Source organism: Malurus melanocephalus, unplaced genomic scaffold (assembly GCF_030028575.1).
Source record: "Malurus melanocephalus ecotype Western Australia unplaced genomic scaffold, MMel_1.1 scaffold_410, whole genome shotgun sequence".
In the NCBI taxonomy this organism is placed as follows: domain Eukaryota; kingdom Metazoa; phylum Chordata; class Aves; order Passeriformes; family Maluridae; genus Malurus; species Malurus melanocephalus.
The window spans coordinates 61,281-79,388 of NW_026623642.1; the positions used below are offsets into that span (position 1 = coordinate 61,281).

Consider the following 18,108-nt stretch of genomic DNA (forward strand, 5'->3'; position numbering starts at 1 on the left):
ACGTCTGTAACAGAGTACATTAAACATTGCTTCTCCAGATAAAAGCACAGCTTTGCMTGAGGTTTATTAAGTGAAGAAACAGGCTGCAGACATCTCTATGGCATTTAATCCAAAGAGATTATCAGAAATTTGAAAATAGAAAGTAACAACGATTGTTTTTTCCTATCCACAGAAAGGGCAGTCTTCCCCTTCACTTTTCTACGTGGGATGCAGTCTGAAAGAAATTTCTGAGGAAACAGTCATCCTGAATCCCACACAGTCTGAAAGAAATCATTAAGAAAATGACATGATGGCATGTGTGGGTGGAGTGACAGTGTTACACCACAGTCAGGCTCCTGCTGAATAAAAATTAAATAAAGAAAAGCAGGTTCTTGGCCTCYGTGTTCAAGAAGTGCATATGGTACCTTTTTATTGTGGCAGCTCTTTAATGTACATTTCAACAAGGTAGTAACCACATGTTAGTAACTGCAGTAAAAGATGAAGTTTCACTAATAAATAATGTTAGTGAGCACTTATGCAATGATTTCTTAAACTGAATGTGAAAAATTAACTGTGAACATTCTCAGTAATTTGGCAAAAGTTCCTCAAGAATACAACCTGYTGCTTCTCCAAAGACAGCAATCAGTCAGCAAAGTCACTGCCTCCACCATTTAGACATTTTCTTTTTTGCAAAATAAATAATTTTGACAAAAACCTCAAGCCACGTAGTTGAAACATAAAAGTTTAATATATATGTGTAAGTCAGATCCTCTGTTTGTCCTGAATGGGACTGACAGGGAACGGAGGAAGCCAATGCAGAACACTTCCTGTGGAATCTAGTTTTCTGCCAACACAATATCTTTGGGTTAGGCATTAATATTTTATTGCAGAGCACAGGCTTCTATTTGCTCTGTTACTATCGAGATCTAGATACTGTTATCTRCCACTCTGAAGCTGTTCAAATGTTCTAGTTCACATCACAATCATAACCCCTTGAGATAAGTCTGGCATTATACATTAAATTTAAGGCMGACGTGGACTAACTGTAATTACAGTAAGACACAGTTTCCCACAGTACAACAACAACAAAAAATAGCCACTGWTTTTTAAGAGGGACATTATCCCCAGAACTAAGAATTCTGCATGCACTTCTTAGAAATGTTCTGAATTAAGAAGCTTTTTCCAATTCCACATAGACAGATTTCCTCTGTAGCCCTTAAGGAAAAAAAAAAAAAAAGGCAAAACAAACCCCAGTGCATGTGAGAGAACAAATACGTGTGTTGTGCCCTGGAGCAATTTCCAAGCCAACAGTCACAGCACTTACCTGGGACAGACATAAATCACATGTAAGCTTCTGCTGAGCCCAGYTAGGATTAGAGCCCTGAATCCTGACTGCCTTCACTGCAGACAGACTATTTAACATTTGTGCACTTCTACTCTGAAATCTAGCCTTGAAGAAGTCTTTTCAGATTTCTTTAAAAAAAAAAATTAAGGCACAAAGCAAACCAGAATGCAACCTGAACATGAAAACACCCAACTGCCTGTGGAAGATCCATGTTCTGACTTAGTCATGCTGAATGCAAATACTTCTGTTTGTATGCTYAGAAATGAGCTATTTCTCATTTTTGGGGAAATAAGGGATTCTCATTCTAACCAGCAAAACCACGGTGGGGCTAAGAAAGCTCTTYGGGTAGGTGGGTGGGTATGTTGTCTGTTAAAACATAAACTGCCCTGGAAAAACTTACAGTTTAAAGAGATAATTTTACTTAAGTAAGTCAGTTTTRCAATACAATTCCTATCATTCAGGTTTGTCCATATCTGGAACCATAAGCAGTAACTTTTCAAGTGACTGGAAAAGTTTGCCCATTCCAGGGAAGAATGAGGAAATCAGTTYCTCTTTTTAAGTTAAGAACCTGAGACACACAGTTTGTGCTGTCACCATCCCTGATTCCACTAAACAGTGTTATCTGGAAAAAAAAGCTCCACACAGGCACAGTCACTACATGAACAACTCAAGGGGCTTAAATTGCTGCAGCAAAACAGGATATCAGTAGGAAACTTCCTTTCTCTATGCCAGGCATGTGACATTCTGAGTGGTGTCAAAATGAAACATTATAGAGCATTAAGATATCAATCAGGAATAAAATACTAAATTATTCTTTCCCTCTCTAGACTCAGGCTTACCTTTTAAATCCACCAGTKGAGATTTTCTGTAGAGAAATCAGTATTCCATATGCTTTTTTAATCTTTCCTTTATACAACTGGCTTTTAGCAAATACATTTATTTCTGAGACTACGGTTGCTTAGTTTTGGCAGGTATCACATAACTTTTACTCACATACCTACACTTTATATTAAAATCCACTTGACCAGTGGATTTTTAATAGTTTTTGATATGGAACTGTTACAGTGACACTTACAAATGAGTTCTTGCACATACAAATGACCAAATATGTTCCTGTCCTTCCAGCTGTTTCCATCTATTTGCCCAGCTCATTGCACCACAACCATGCATTTCTCTCATAAGCTTGTATTTGCATCTTCAAGTTTGAATAGCGCATCCCCAACATGCTAAACATATGCAAAAAAAAAATACTTACAAGTCAAAGACTAAGTAATGGAATCCTTCTTCTGATATGCTGTCATGGAGCCGCACTATGGAAAGGAGGAAGAAAAGATAAACACCAGTCACCTTTTCCATGTCTTTGATAACTGTTTTTGGTTTGGGGAGAGAAGGGAGGGTTATAATTGTACTGCAGAGCTGGTGTTGCATCTCTGTGTGTTCTCAGCTGTGGGGTTTGGGGCTTTGTTTTAAATTCTCTACCCTCACAACTGCCTTTTCTTAATGTTATACAACTTATTTCTCAGTAGTGTTATATCTTAGTAGTTGTAAATGAAGCAAAATGAGGAAAATCCCCCCACAATTAGTCACAAATTTCAGCAGAGTAAAAACCTTCCAGGGCTTGTTAGTAATTTCTCACATGTACTGTGAAGAGTTGCAAAAAGACAAGTCTTCTGGTCGGGGCAGAATATCCTAATTAAACCCCCATGCCATATTTACATACCCCTCAGGATCCAGATCTAAAGTTTTCCCTGAAAATGTGCTAGTCAGCTGCAGAACTTCCTTCTGAATTTTAAGAATTCCCACCACATCATGGTACAACTATAAATTAAGTCCTGTGGTTTTCCTTAATTACTTTAAATGAAATTGCAATTTCCAAATGTTATACAGGAAGCTTTGTCAGTAGTTTGATCAAAATAATTATCACTTATAGAACCAAATGAAAAAATCAGGGTACCCTAAAAGTGATCTGTGTTCAAAGCTAAGCTGATGAAGAAAGTGTAAAAGAAARGAATTTTCAGTTCTCCCCAGATGGTAACTTTATGTATTAATAATTTTTTATACATGACAAATAAACATGACTTTTAAACTTAATAATATTTAGCCCAGAGAAACATCTTGTGTTTACACAATACTGAAGAGAAAACCAGCTCTTGGCTGACTCAGTGTGCAGAGCTCGTGATGATTCAGAAGAGCCAAGTAGGTCTAAATCAGAGTTTGTGGTTTTGGCTGGTTCTGTATTCCAGATTAGTCCATGTTTTTATGAAGGGCTAGCCAACACCACCCCACACCCTCCAAAAAAAACCCCAAACATCCCCAAATCAACTTTCTGTCTGGCTGCGTTCTTTAAGCTGAGCTTTCAATACCCCCAAATGTCTCGTCTTTAAAGGAAACCAAGTGTGAGATGAGACCCCAGCTTAGAATCCTCCCATTCTTACCTGAGGACAGAGACTTCTAAAACATGGGGCTGTTGGGAACACTACTTTGTCCAGCAGCATCGAAGATACTACTCATGATTTAGTACAGACCTTTGGGTATGTCACAGATGCAACACAGCCCTAAAACTGTACAATTTGGAGTGTAGCTGCTCTGCTTTGCATACACATACAAAAAAAGTTAAAAACTCTTTAAGCTTTAATACATAGCAAATGATACCTCTCRATAGAAAAGTCCTGCTCATGAGATAGATTAGTAAGAACTCAAAGCATGGCTTTCTGTGAATGCCTTCTCAATGCAGAGCAGCATTCTCCTCTGTCATATCCCTGTTACCARGCAGGCCAGGATGGCACCAAGGGAAGGGGCTTCTCGAGCTTTGTGGCCTGCCTGAAGCAGGAGGTGCTCTCGCTTCATCACAGCCTTCTCTAGAAGAGGATTTGGTTCCGAGTGCTGCAGAACCACAGCTCTGTCCCTTTAGACTAGAAAGAGGCCGTTATTTCAGATGATGGACGATGTTTTGCTCAGCCTGGGGTGCCTAATTCCTTGCTAGCCAAACTCCAGTCTGTCATATCTTCAACAATATCTTCTTCAAGGATCACATTCTTTCTTTTCCTTTCCTCCCAATTGCCTGAATCACAGAAGGGAGATGGAACAAATCCTTCTCTGAATCAGGATCATATGCCCCTGRTTGTTTGGGAGAAGGAAAACAGGCTGAGGCAGCCAGGCAAGATCAGAGCTGCCTTTTCCAAGTGCTTATGCTGGCGTTTTTGGTGAACCCAGGCACATGGTTACATATGTCAAGTGCAAACRCCAAATAAGCGAGGCAGAGGAGGAGAATATCTGCTGCAGACAATGCTGAGTGCAGAGCAAACACTGCACGACAGCAGAGGCCAATCCAGCAGGGCCCAGACATTCTGCCTGCACTCAGCCTGCCCCGGGAAAGACAAGGAATGGCAGGATGACAATGGGASAAGATAGGCACAAAGTTTAAGAGGGAATGCACTACAAGTATTTGTGCAGTCACTGCAGACAGATCCAGCTCTTTGCACACACCTACCAAGCAGGATTCAGGCATGAAAAACCAAAAGCAGCAATTACAAAGATTATTCATCCAATAGAAGAACTCCCATCAGAAGCTCACATTGCCATTCCTATTTCTCCAGAGTCACAAAGCATTCATCAGTAGCAACCACTCCATTTATCTTTTTTGAAAAGATTTCAGTTGAACCTAATMATTATAAACTGCAGATATTTCATCGGTGCTGTAATCAACAAACACATWAGAGGGCAGAAAAGAAACTGGGGTAACTCCTTTTCCTCCTGCCTTCTGTAGCCCGTGGTTTACTCTCCYCCAATGGGTTCCAGACAAAGTGCTCAACAACCTCAGACCACCAAGTTGTTCCTCCTAAGTAAAACACTTGGAATGCCTGACAGGAATCCTTTTTTTTTTTTTTGAGAAATACTGTAAGCTCACAAAATACCAGGAATAGCCCTGCTTTGGCTTCAGCACTGATTTTCATCTGAAATGCTATCCAATCATCACAGTGGAAATATCCTAATAATGATTTTACGGAGAACTCCTATTAGCTTGATTAGCTTCCATTTAGCCATTAGTGTGGGCCAGCTCCAATCTGACTGAAAAGTAAAATAATCTCCTTTATGTGACCTTCTGTGCTGAACTGCACTATTTTGTGYCTATCCCACAGAAAAGAGCTTGATATACTGGCCAAATAACTATATTACCTCCTTTCTGAACTTCTGCATTTAAAAAAAAAATCAAAATAGTAGTATTCCACATACTTCCACTGAAAATCAAATTTTTCCAGGCAAGGAGTCAAGTCAAACAGTAGACAGTCAGAGAGACATTCTCAGTGATAAAGATATTCAACCACATCTAAACCTATTGCCTAAAATATTTGTGTGAAACTGCTGAAGTGATCATTTCGCTAAATTTGGTTATCTGAATCAGTTCATGTTACAAATCATTGGAGAAGATTGAATTTCACACCGAAGTCATGGTGCATGGTCAGCACAGCAGCTGCACAGATGTGCACCAAGATGCCAAACTTCCAGAGTGATAYTCCTTGGGGAAAACTCTTTCCATGCAATCCCATTCACTGTGTTTATTAACAGAGTATGGAAAGGAATTAATAGAGCTCAAGACATTCATTTTCCTTTTGGTACTGAAGACTAATAGCTGTGGACCCCCAAAAGCACTAATCATGTAACTCTGTGAGGTTTGATGTCAGATAAGGAAGTTATAGGAGTCATTCATCAGTAGTAGAGGTTTAAAAAGGGTTTGAAAGTCACAAAAGGTTACGTCATTTACTGAAATACGCAAATTACTTCTTCAAGTTTCTGCTCTCCTGCAAGAAGGGAAAAGGGTGCTTTTCCTCCATGTTCACTTCTAAAAGTGTCTTACAGTATTTATGCACACTTTACGTAGACCACTTATTCAAACAAACAAACAAACAGCCCAAATCAAACCCTGTCCCCCCTTTCAAAAATGGATGTAATTGCTCAATGCAAGGAACTTGGTGGAATGACTTCATTTAACTTTGGGTTTTCTATGAATTAGTACTGGCCTGCCAGTAGGTATGGGATAACTTGTTGCACTTGAAAATGAAAAGGCAAAGTAAAAACTGAAAAAACCCTCACTGACAAGCCTTAACCAGCTATGTTTTTACTCATATTTGAACCACTCAATTTTCTATTTCAAACACCCGTCTATAAGCATTTTCTGCTCTCCTGTCTCTGACAAAGAAAGGCTTGTGCTCAGCAGAACTGCTTGGCTGAAAAGTGAAAGAGAAGTGTGGCTTAGCACTGTCAGGACTCACATCTTCCTGCAAAGTCACCCTTTGCCACCTTTCCTGTTCCACTGCACAGACCAAAGTGATGAGGGACTGAAAACAGAGCAACTGCTTGAACTTTCCCAGAAACTCGTGTGGACTGCAGCGCAGGAGCCATTAGAGCAGTGCCAAGACCAAACCGAGCATTCACCCTTACAGCTTCTAACCAGAGCCCGAGGGAAATGTGCTGGGACACCAAGGTAAACACAACAAAACTGCATAAGGGAGCACAACTGAGGATGCAAATGTTTGTGACCCCATGCTCAGAAGTGCTGCTGTTGGCACTGATGAGTTCTCTTCAAACAAAACATCTTCACTGCAGCCTCATTCTCAACATTTAATCGCTGCCACTACATCCTCTTTTGAATGCCTGGTAGAAATGGTATAAATAATCTCTGCTGAGCCACCAAACTCCTTAAGGCAGTGGTGCCTGAGAGTCACAGCTACAGCTCCCAGGCAGGGAACTCAGCACGAAAATGGAAGCTGGGCTGTCCTTACTCTTCCATTTCCTCCCATACAACACTTCTGCTGAGCCCATGGAAGCCTGGGGCCCTCTCAAATGAAGCTCATCAGGTATAATAAAGAGAACTTGGCAAATATTAATAAGAGCTGTTACCTAAGAATCTGAAATATTTAAGAGCTAATCTGATAAGCTTAGTAGAGTAGCAATGCTCCAGGGCAGCTGATTTCTGAACAACATTAAACACACAGTAATGCTTTGCATATCTAAGAAAATAATCCTCCCCCATGCTGTCAAACACACCGGCAGTAAAATGCAATACTTACAGTCATTAAATGATTTCACTGACTGCAAGTCAGCAGTGCTGGGTAAACTATGAACAAGTGGCCTGTATTCAGCAACATTGAATCAAAACTACACAGCTCCCGAATTCATTCAAACGGTAACTTTTTTATTACGGTGCAAATTCACGGTTATTTAGGGCCAGCAACTTGAGGGAAAAAAATCCTAGTCATCTGCATTTCAATTGGAATAATAAAAAATGATGAGGAAAATAATTAGAGAACTTAATATGTGGAAATATTGCCTTTTCCCCTAAGGCACTGCATCAGCAAGTGTTGAGTACTATGAACAAAATGCCATATATTCAAAAAATATTCATTTGTGAGCAAAACCCTCCCCCATCAAGGYCCTCATACAATAAACATCTGTGTTCAAATTAAATGCCAATCTACTGCGTGTGGAGAAGTCACTTTGCCAAACTTTCAAAGTTAGCAAAATATTCTTGCTACAGAGAAAATGAAAAATTACTTGTCCAAGTAGATAAAAGATCACATTTTGCAGCTAGACTGAGTGACTCCAGGTACTGATGTCAGAGTAGATGGCCTCAAATTACCAGCTCTTTTGTCATGGAGTGACTCTTCCTTCATTCCTGCTGAGTGAAAACCGACAGTCTTTAAAAATAAAACATCCCAAATAAAAGTAACTAATTAGAAAAAGAATATAAAACATAATTCTGTGTCAGCAGTCTACAGGGAGAGCAGTTGTGATAACTGACACTTATCTCTTGATCCAACAGGTTTTCAGCACACMGTAACACAGGTGGGTGTGCATTTATGTGTACACGTGAACCCACAGCAGTTCTGTGGAATTATATCCAGCATCCATGAAGTTAAAAGGAACAGCTGGAATTACACACCTTTAATTATTCATGTATGAAAACAGCAAAATTGGATGGAGTCGTTGCAAAAATAAATGGGCGACTGAAATGCACACCTGTACCTTCGCCTCTTCATTTAATCTACCACCMTGTYATTCACTGGGAATTCTGGGTTTCAGGGTGAGCCAATTCCTCKTTGCAGCTGAAGGCCTGATTTTGTAAGTTTAAGGAGATTTTTTACAAAGCAACAAAAAGCCTTACAAATGACATCAGATTAAGCCTTATGAGGATAACTGCATGGATTAAAAGCAAGTCTGACACAAATTTTTGCTATGAGCAAACTGATGTCTCAGCTGCCAGTGTTGATGCTTTAAGCACTAAYATTTTTTAACTATTTTAGCATTCATCAGAACATGTAAGAAGAGAAATAAAAACAGAAGGATTTCATGGAGTGTTAACTAATAAAAGGACAAGCTGTAAAACAGAGATGTTATACCAATTAAAACTAACAGGCTCAGAAAACCACACAGTATACTTTAATGGAGGGAATGCAATTGCCCGATTATCAAAATTAGGCTTTATCCATTTTAGTACTTAAAATGCTGAGCAACCTGGGAACAGATTTACAGAAATAAAAACTGGCTATTCAGGAGTTGCAATCATTGGGCAAGACACAGCCTCCCTTTTTGGCTCTCCTCTCTTACAATGCATTAAAGACAGACACATAAACAATTCATAAAATGACCACTCAGAGAAGCATGTATGTTTATTTTTTTAAATGCTCCCCTTTAATGAGGACCAAGCCCCAAGGTATTTAAAGACATCAGCTTATGAAAACAAAGTCACTGTACTTTATATTAAACAAAAAGGAAAGCAGAAAATTACAATCCTGGCCCAAGAGGAACCACAGAAACCTCTCACACAGGAGCCAGSTATGCCCCAAGCAGCMTTAGACAATKTTTGCCAAGCAAATACCACTSTRTTTARTAACAATTACCTTCAGAAAACTTARGCTAAATTTTTCAGTCAGTGGCAGCAATAACTACAGCTAGATTTCCTAAAACTTATCAGTCTTACCCTTTTTTGGTTTTCAGTTTTAAAAGCTTGTTCATTAATTAATCAAGTAAAACCATAAGGTGATAGCTGTGGATTCAAGGTAACCTAGTAAAATTAGTTTGAAAGTTGATTAGAACGGTGTAAAGAGAAAAAAAAATACAAAAACCTATGTTTATTGATATTTATACCAGATATTGATTATTTTTAATAACTGAGTAATAATGCAATTCTTGTATTCAATTTGAATTCAGTGACCAYTGCTATATAAATATTCTAACAAGAAATATTTGTAATTAATGTCAACTATGACCAAGCGAGTACTGAAAATGCAGTATTTATATACACTGTCCTTGTTTTTTGGTCTCTCACTGCTTTTGGTGAACAAGAGCCTTCTAAAACAACTGAAGGCACTGAAAGCATTCTGCCCTTCTCACACAATTATCCTTCATATCACTGTATTACACCTACTTTGCAGCATGATGGGAATGCAGCAGGGCTGATTTTAAGCCTGATGACCACATTAAATGCCCKGTAAATTCCCCTATTCCTGGCACAAATTGCATGCAAATTTATCTTCATTCCATCGGTGAATTGCCAATAAACATTTTGCACCTCTCTCTTTCCGAATGCTGATGGAAATATGACATTCCTGCCCGCTTCTTCTCCCCAAGATGCACAGATTTTTAAATTTTACTAGTAACACAAAAAAGTCAGTCTAAAATACAAACAGAATAAATCCAAATGCAAACCTAACACTGACTTATAATGCAAACATTCCTTTTGTTAAAGGAAGTACTTTWAAATTTGTGACTAACAGGATTTTCTGTTGTAAAACAGATATATTATGGAGAAAATACCCTAAACCAAACATCTTTCTAGAACCGATTTAGAAGAGTCTCCTAGTCACTTTGAAGGAATATGATCAATAAATTATGGTAAAGAAGATGGTTTTAACAAAACTACCTTCATGAGGATTTTAATAAATCATCATATAATGCCACAGAGCAAGCTGRTCATTCGTTATTTAATGGAATGCAATCCTTAATTATTAAGGATTCCATTTCCCCCAGCTGTGATGCAAATGGCCACAGACAAAACTCCACTTGGCTGTTCCAAGGCACTTAACCCCTCTAAGAACTTGACCAGAACAAAAAGCTGTAACAAATGCKCTCCTACAGAAACAACACATGTAAACATTTGCGGAAATGCTCTCCATATGGACTGCATCTGTTGGAAAGAACACACACACAATTCCAGTGTCTCCATGAAAGTRTCTGTGCCCTGATTTCTGTGTCAAACTGCTCACAAGGACCTGCAGGMCAATGAGCCTGTAAAGAATCTGCCACAGCAGCTTTTCATGTAAGGAATTATCATGCACACAGAGATGTGGTTTTACCACATTATTCATCCTAGACATAGAACTGCTCTGCAAATTGGCAATTTTAAAGTAAATAAGGGAGACTAATTATCCCTGCAGAAACAAATCCCTGACACTCATGATCAAGGAATCCTGTCACATTTCATTTCAGCTACAACAAAGAAGCCAAACCAGATTCCATGAGGCTAAACTTTCCATTTCCTGCAATAGTTTCCAAACCAGAACATTTGGAGAGAACACCAAACGAGCAAATTTCACTGCTAAAACATTACTGTGTTGGAGGACAGAAAACACAAATGCATTGGAATTGCCTCATCCAGCTCCCAGTGCCATCCCACTGCCAGCTGCGGAATGTAAAACAGGAAAAAACACTTTCTTGTGGGCTCTGCCCTTGAATATATGTTAAATACTGCATAGAATATGCTGAATGTAGTTTTTTACCATATACATATCTATATGTCAAAATTATCCTTACCAACACATTGACCTCCTGAAAATAAGTTCAGAAAAACTGCTACTGTGCTTTAATTCCTCACAAAAATGTTATCTAAAACCTTGTGAACAATAAACAGCTATAAAGTTCATTTTACCTCAAGCTGGAATAAATAACATTTAAAATGAAAACTTCAAATAATTTTCAAATAAAATTGTCTCTGGGGATTCTTGCCAACCCTCCCTGTCGGACGATGACAAAAGAATACACAAAGAACTTTATTTGCCCTTATTTTTTGTAGACTGTGGAGTGAGCATTACAAATATTACTTGTTAAGACTTTTGTCTACAAGAGAAAAATGCTCTAGTTTATGTTATTATGTTGGCATAAAACCAAAGTATKCTCTCTTAATTTAGCTTAAAACAAAACATCAGCTAATTTAAACTGAAACAATTTCCCAGTTTACAGAGCAGTAGGTGGCAACAAAGAAATAGCCAGCTCAGTTTAAAAATAAATTAGCTTTTGATTAAGTTGGGGAAGCTTTTATATGCACAGTCCTAAAATCCCACTTCCTATGTGGTAAATGTAAGAGTAACATTAATTACCACTGCGCTGGCAGTGTTACATCAAATCTAACTCCTACTACCAGTCCTTCATTTAATCATTGTCTTTGGGATCTTCAAATATTCCGGATCTGCAATGAAGATCATGCATTGTACCCTCTTTTCTATGAGAAGTGGAAACCCCATAAATTACAGTATAAATGTAGTCACACCCCTTAGTGATGTGGTTATACACATCAGACAGATTTGAGTTTATTTTCTGAAGACACACAACTAAACGAAGTATAACCAGCAATTCACTTAATCACAGTAGGTACCACCTTTCAATGACTCTTCAAATAAAGTTTGGTATTAGGACAACCAAATCACTTATCCTCCACTACAGAGATTAAGAGAGACTCCTGGCACCTGTGATTGCAATACTAAATATCAGAATATGGCATTTAAATGCTGGATATTTTTCCAAATTAAAAACCTAATYTCAAACCGAAAGAAGTGCTAAGATATCAAGTCTTCTCTAGAAGCAGCACAAGGCTACATCTTCTCTAAATCACTTATTGATTATGCTCTATATTATTCTAATGCACAGTAGCCCTTGGAGATCAGAAAATGGTTTATTCTGAAGTTATGGCAGCATTTGCAGGCAATGGACCTGCTCCAGCAAAAAATTAGTTCCAGAACAATGAAGTCAACTTCATAGAAAATTCCGTATTTTGTGGAATTAACTATTACTTTCTMATGCTATACAGTACTGCTGTAAATTCAGCTTCTTCCTTCCTTTATCTGACAGGGTTTCATATATCTGTGCAAGTGAAGAAGGCTAAAGCCAATTTCATAGGAGCAGGTACTCAAATTTTGTGCTGCCACCTTTGAGGAAAAAGACCTAAAATAGATGTAACAGCCCTAAAGCACGATTATAGTGACATCTCTTCCTTGATGTCCTCTGTCACAACCATGAATCCTGAATATCCCAAATGGGAGCAATAGGAGCATCCCAGAGACAGCTCCATCCAGACCACTGCAGTTTGCCCCCTCCTAATTTCTTTATGGTAGCAACGGGGGAAATAGAAATGTAGGGACCCAGTCTGTTTCTTATCCTCACAGCAAATGTGCAAAAGCACTGTCTGAAAGGTCTCAAAAAAGAAAACAAGTCAGGTGAGCTAACTGGTCTCCTGTTTCTGTCTGTCTGGTGCTGCTGACATCCATCCATCAAACGCAGTGAACAAAAGCTGGCTGTAACCTGGAGAACCAAATGCTTCTACAATTACCCAGGACAACATTTAAGCAGTAGGAGCTCTCAGGGAGTTAACAGAGCATAAGACTGAGCGACTCGAAGTACTATGCCCAGACAGAGTGTTCCCATAATGATCCCACTCCATCTCTATCCACTGAGCTGGGCTCAAAACCATCTGTATTATTTCTGGAGTGAATGTGCCTTCCCCCTCTATCAATTAACGATCACAGTAAGTCATCCTACCACAAGTGAAGACAGCTATAAATTACTGTCATTYTCCTAACGTGCAAGTTCCCAAGTGACTGAGGATCCCAAATGATACCAAGTGTTTGTTTTACAAAAAGCAGGGAATGCACATTGACTTACTACATGACAAACTTGAGGCTTATGATGAGAAACTGCCATTGTCTTTTAATCACAGTCACACAATAAATGAAAATTAGAGAGCTTGTCCTGTCCCATGGGACCATTTGTAAGATTGTAATTAGCTCAGTGACAACCCACATAAACTTGGATGGAAATGCTGCAGGAGAGAGCTGAAACCAGTCTGTATTCACAAACCCAGACTACTAGCTGCAGTCGAAATCTCTTTCTAAATATTCCTCTCATTTAGCACATCCAGTAACTCCCAAAATACGTATGTGCTACAGAAGATAGCTGCAAGCCAGTCAGCTGCAATTGTGGTTTTAGATCATCGCAAGTCCTTCCCGGCAAGACTGCACAATCAAATTCAACACAATCCCAGCACGAACACCATCAACATTAAACCAAGGACAAACTGCTGAAATACAATTAAATAACTCTCAAGGTCACCCAGTAAATAAAAGCACATGAAGATGATTAATTAAAAAGCAGTACTTGGGTGGTACAATCRCTGAGACACGAGTGCTACTCACTGCTATGCAGCACAAGGGCAGGAGCTGTGGATTTGATTACAATGCAATACCAGAACATCTTCAATGCACAAGTATCGGGAGCAGGGTGTCATGCTTGGCCCAGAGTGGCTGGAATGAAAAGCTGGATGCATTTAAAGGAGACAGACATGTAGAGGACAAACTAAAATTAGAAGTACATTCCCATGGGCAGTCCATGAGAATACTAACACTCTGGTGAAGCCACTAAAAAAAGAACTTCCAAATCTGGAAGGTGACTGGGAGGAGAGAGGTATCATTAAACCCCTCTCAACTGAAAAAAATGCCTGGATCAGCAGTTTTGTAGGAGTAGGAAAGTCTCCAGTGCCGGCATCTGAAAAAGCCCAGCCTGAACTGAGCAATTACGAGCTATTCATCCACTGCCAGTGATGGAGCTTGGTGGCATTTGCAGGGTCAGAGCATTCACTCTGTGCCAGGATGCAGCATGTGGAAAGCTGAGGAGCACAACAGCTTGCATCCCTTGGAATGGCACAGCTTTGACAGATACTCCCAGCAGCAGCGCCACAAAATCAGGATGGAAAGGGAATTGGTGGCTTTTTAAAGACAAAAATTTGAATGAGCAAGGAAAACCCTAAAGGATATTTGAAATGCTCCAGAAYAGGGGTGGTTAGGGGTACATCTGTCAGCCTGGAACTCATCGGTGCTGTCCCTTAGCCCTCAAACATGAGGGGAAGATGAGCCAGACCAGCACCAGCCTCTCACATCCCTGGGCCACATCCCAGCACAGCTATGGAAACACTGGGCCAAGCAGGCAATCCAAATCCTGATTCTCAATGGGCTGCTTCCAAAATATAATATCCAAGATATTACAAAATCCCTTACTGAATGGGCATTCCATTGGGAGAAATGCAGAAGATGCCTATGAAATGCAAACAGCAAGAGGAAAAGGGATTTCTTTCTGCATGTGGCAGGGCACAGACAAGTTGGGCCTATAAAATGCACTTCCAAATCCTGTATTCCAAAGAGTCTGTTCCTGTTTATAGTTTTCAGTCAAATTATACTTCCTTTAGRAATTAAGGTCACAATATTTAAAAACGAAAGCAAATACAATTTTAAGAAAACAACAAAAACATCCTAACAGGGATGCAGCTGCAYTTTGGAACATTCACTTTTCCTTCCAGTACCTGGTTTGCTGATCASCATGAAAAAGTGAAATAACTCTTCTCCAGGGTGCAAATGGCAAGACAAGAGGCCACAGACACATGCTGGAGTCTGGAAAATCACAAATGTCAGACTGGGGCAGGAWTATCATGCAAAATAACATGGTAACAGTTTCACCACCCCTGCAGGAGATGCTCTAATGCCATCCAGTGACGTCTATCCACACCACCCAATATACTGCAACCTTTTTCAGTGGGGGTTGGTTTTTCCTCACTCCCTTATCAAGTTAAGGTTTCCCATATTTGGCTATCAATCCAAGAACAGAATTCACCTCTTAGACCATCCAGCAACATTGTCTGGAAAAGCAAAGGGAACAGAACTCACAACATCCCCTAAAAAGGCTCTAAAAATGTCTGTGCCAGCTTTACTGAAAGAAAAAGCTTAGTTTAGCTGAAGTAGTAGAGATCTCTGTTTTTGGAGGAAAGGGTCCAGAGGAAAATTACATATTTGTGGTTTAGCTGGGAGTCATGATGTCTATCCGTATGCATAACACGTGGTCACAGATTCATAACAAACAAAGCTTTCAAACAACAGAAAAATGTAAGTTCCCAAAGACCCATCTTGTGTGTGCAGAGAGAGAGCAATTCATTTCAATTGGGCTTATTTCCAGAGCCCTTGAAAGTCAGCAATGCAGTTATGAAACTCTTCATTCCAGGAAACACATATAGAAAGTCAAGCAGAACAAGAGATGAAAATACAAGYGGGAAGTGTGGCAGCCACCCTAGTACTCACCGCCCACAGCAGGATCCTCAAGAGAGGTGTTTAAATTCTACTTCCCATTTCTGTGGATTACTCGATTTTACATTTAAAATGACTGGCTGCAAAAGTGCAGTGGACTTCACAGAAAGAAAAAACATTTAAAAGATTCTGGGCACACTATGAAAAGATTTGCATGCATTTAAGGAAACGTACAAACACAGCTATAAGCAGGGATGGAAAATGATTCTAGACCTGGTTCACACTTGATTTATACTGAATCATTACCTATTTTGGTGCAAATTAGGCATATACTTTCTGAGGAAAAAAAATTACAAAATTGGAGGCAAATCTTAGCGAAACCTAATTTCCTYGGTCTATTATGGATGCTGCTACAGTTATCAGGGATATTACAGCCAGCAATGCTTCACTTGAGCTAAAATAACCTTGTGCTCCATTAAAAGGAAAGAGAATTAATGTAGCATGGCAAAGAGTGGTGTCATTGTCTGCACTCAAAGACATTTTTATGCTCCACAGTAACCCAGAAGAGCGAAACTTAAAGATGCAATGCCACTTTTAGCAGAATAAAAGGATTCTGCTGCAAGCAAAAGAGATAAAAGCTGTAACACCCAATAAAGCTGCCTTCCCCCTTCTTTCCTGGCACACTCAGACCACTTTATCTGATGCTTCATACGGCTCATGTTGAAAATCACTGACACATTGATTAGCACWAAATACCTTACAGTCTTTTAACTATTGGGTTTTTGATACTCCTCACTTYAGAGCCACCAACAGCTCTACAGAATGCCCTTCCACACCAAATCCTTAAAACATCAGAAGCGAAAACTTTCAGGCTTTTCCTCTTACCCATCAACCATGCATTCACAAGAACTTCACCAACTAAAAGGAATCAGATGCATAGCAGTAACAAAAAGTGCTGAGAAGGAGCAAGCCTGGAGAAAAACCAGCTGCAACAAACCCCACTATGCCCCCCTGTGTGCTCTTGCCTGGTTCAGTCTCGTTCCAGTACATTTAATTTCACAAATAGCAACTGTGAAACCAGCCTCTGTATTCTGCTGTTGCACTTCACTGGTCAGCTACTTGCTGTAGCCATGGCTGACTTTAAACATTCAATCTTGCATAATACTCATTAAATTGGCTTTTACATTAAGTATGRAATCATGTTATATCACTGGTTTATTTGGTTTCTTGATGTTTTATTTTAATTCTCCCAAGGACGATGGTTCACCTTACTCATAACGGAAACTGCAAATTTAATTAATTCAACAGAATGGATGAGATTTAAAATTGTTCAAGTGATCAGCTCATCTAAGCAATAAAAATAATTAAAGGAAGTGAGATTCTCTAATGCATCAGTCCCCTGTAAACTAGAGCTTTATATTTATATAAAAAGCTGTATTTATTTATTTATTTGCATAGCTATAGTTAATACAYCCCTGAGGACCATGTTTATTGACCATAAAGTTGTATAGCTGGGGATTGGTTTGATTTTTGCTGCATCAGGAAAGAACTATATATTYTTGATGTAAAGAGTGAAACCTTAAATTAAGCTCAGAAAAAAATACTGTGCTAAAGAACTACATTCACCCAAGATGAACAGGCCTGGTTTTTTACCCTGAGTTTGGTTTATAGAGCAACTTAACTGATACCAGCTGAGCCACTTAAAACTGTGCCACACTAAGACAAATGAAATTCAGAAAGGAGTTACTACATCCACATTTTCTGTATATTAATAAYGTTTCTCTTCAGTTTCTTGGGACTTTATGAAGTGCCATGCACATTCTTGGTGAATAKAAACATAAAGGACATATTGTTGTGCATAAAGACACAAAACCCCCACATATCCTTTTTGGACAGAGGGTAATTAAAGATAAGGTAATACGCAGTTTTTTATTTTCCCCCATATGAGGAATTTAACAACTTTGATGCTCATGTTTTATGTTACCAGGGGGAGAGGAAGTAACCCCCAAATGCAGGGTTTTTATCTCCTTTCCTTGTGGCAAAAGGAATAAGCAAGCTGGACACAAGCAGAGTGTGATGAGGAGCAGYGCCAAGTTTGGGTGCTATCAATTTCCTCAGCTACTGATGAGAAGTTCCCAGCTCAAAGGGTTGAAACAAGCAGACTCCAAAGAGAAACCAAGACACTCAAGAAATCAGATTRGGGATTTATCTTTTTCTGTGTCCCRGTCWGTCCTGCATCTAGGCTGCCTCTTGGCCTGCCTTGGAAAGATGCTGCGCCCGTTCCCATGGGCTGGTGCAGCTCCAGTTCTTCCTGGAGGAAAGACCTCCCTGCTCTCCAGAGGATGCTCATGGAGGTGCTACAGCTCCAGCTCAGCCCAGGCTGGACAGGCAGATCTGCAGGAACAGGCTCTGGTCTATCAGAGCTGAGCCAGCCCYGGCTCTGCTTGG

General features: G+C 39.5%; 1 protein-coding gene across 3 annotated transcripts in view; it reads right to left on the reverse strand.

The window, feature by feature from the left end:
- Nucleotides 1-18,108, reverse strand: part of CAMK2D (calcium/calmodulin dependent protein kinase II delta) — a 118,647-nt gene that overhangs the window by 48,592 nt on the left and 51,947 nt on the right. For all 3 annotated transcript variants that reach the window (XM_057379502.1, XM_057379504.1, XM_057379503.1), the window contains exon 5: nt 2,580-2,634. In XM_057379502.1, coding sequence (XP_057235485.1) covers nt 2,580-2,634 — 55 coding nt within the window. The remainder of the gene's footprint in view (nt 1-2,579; nt 2,635-18,108) is intronic.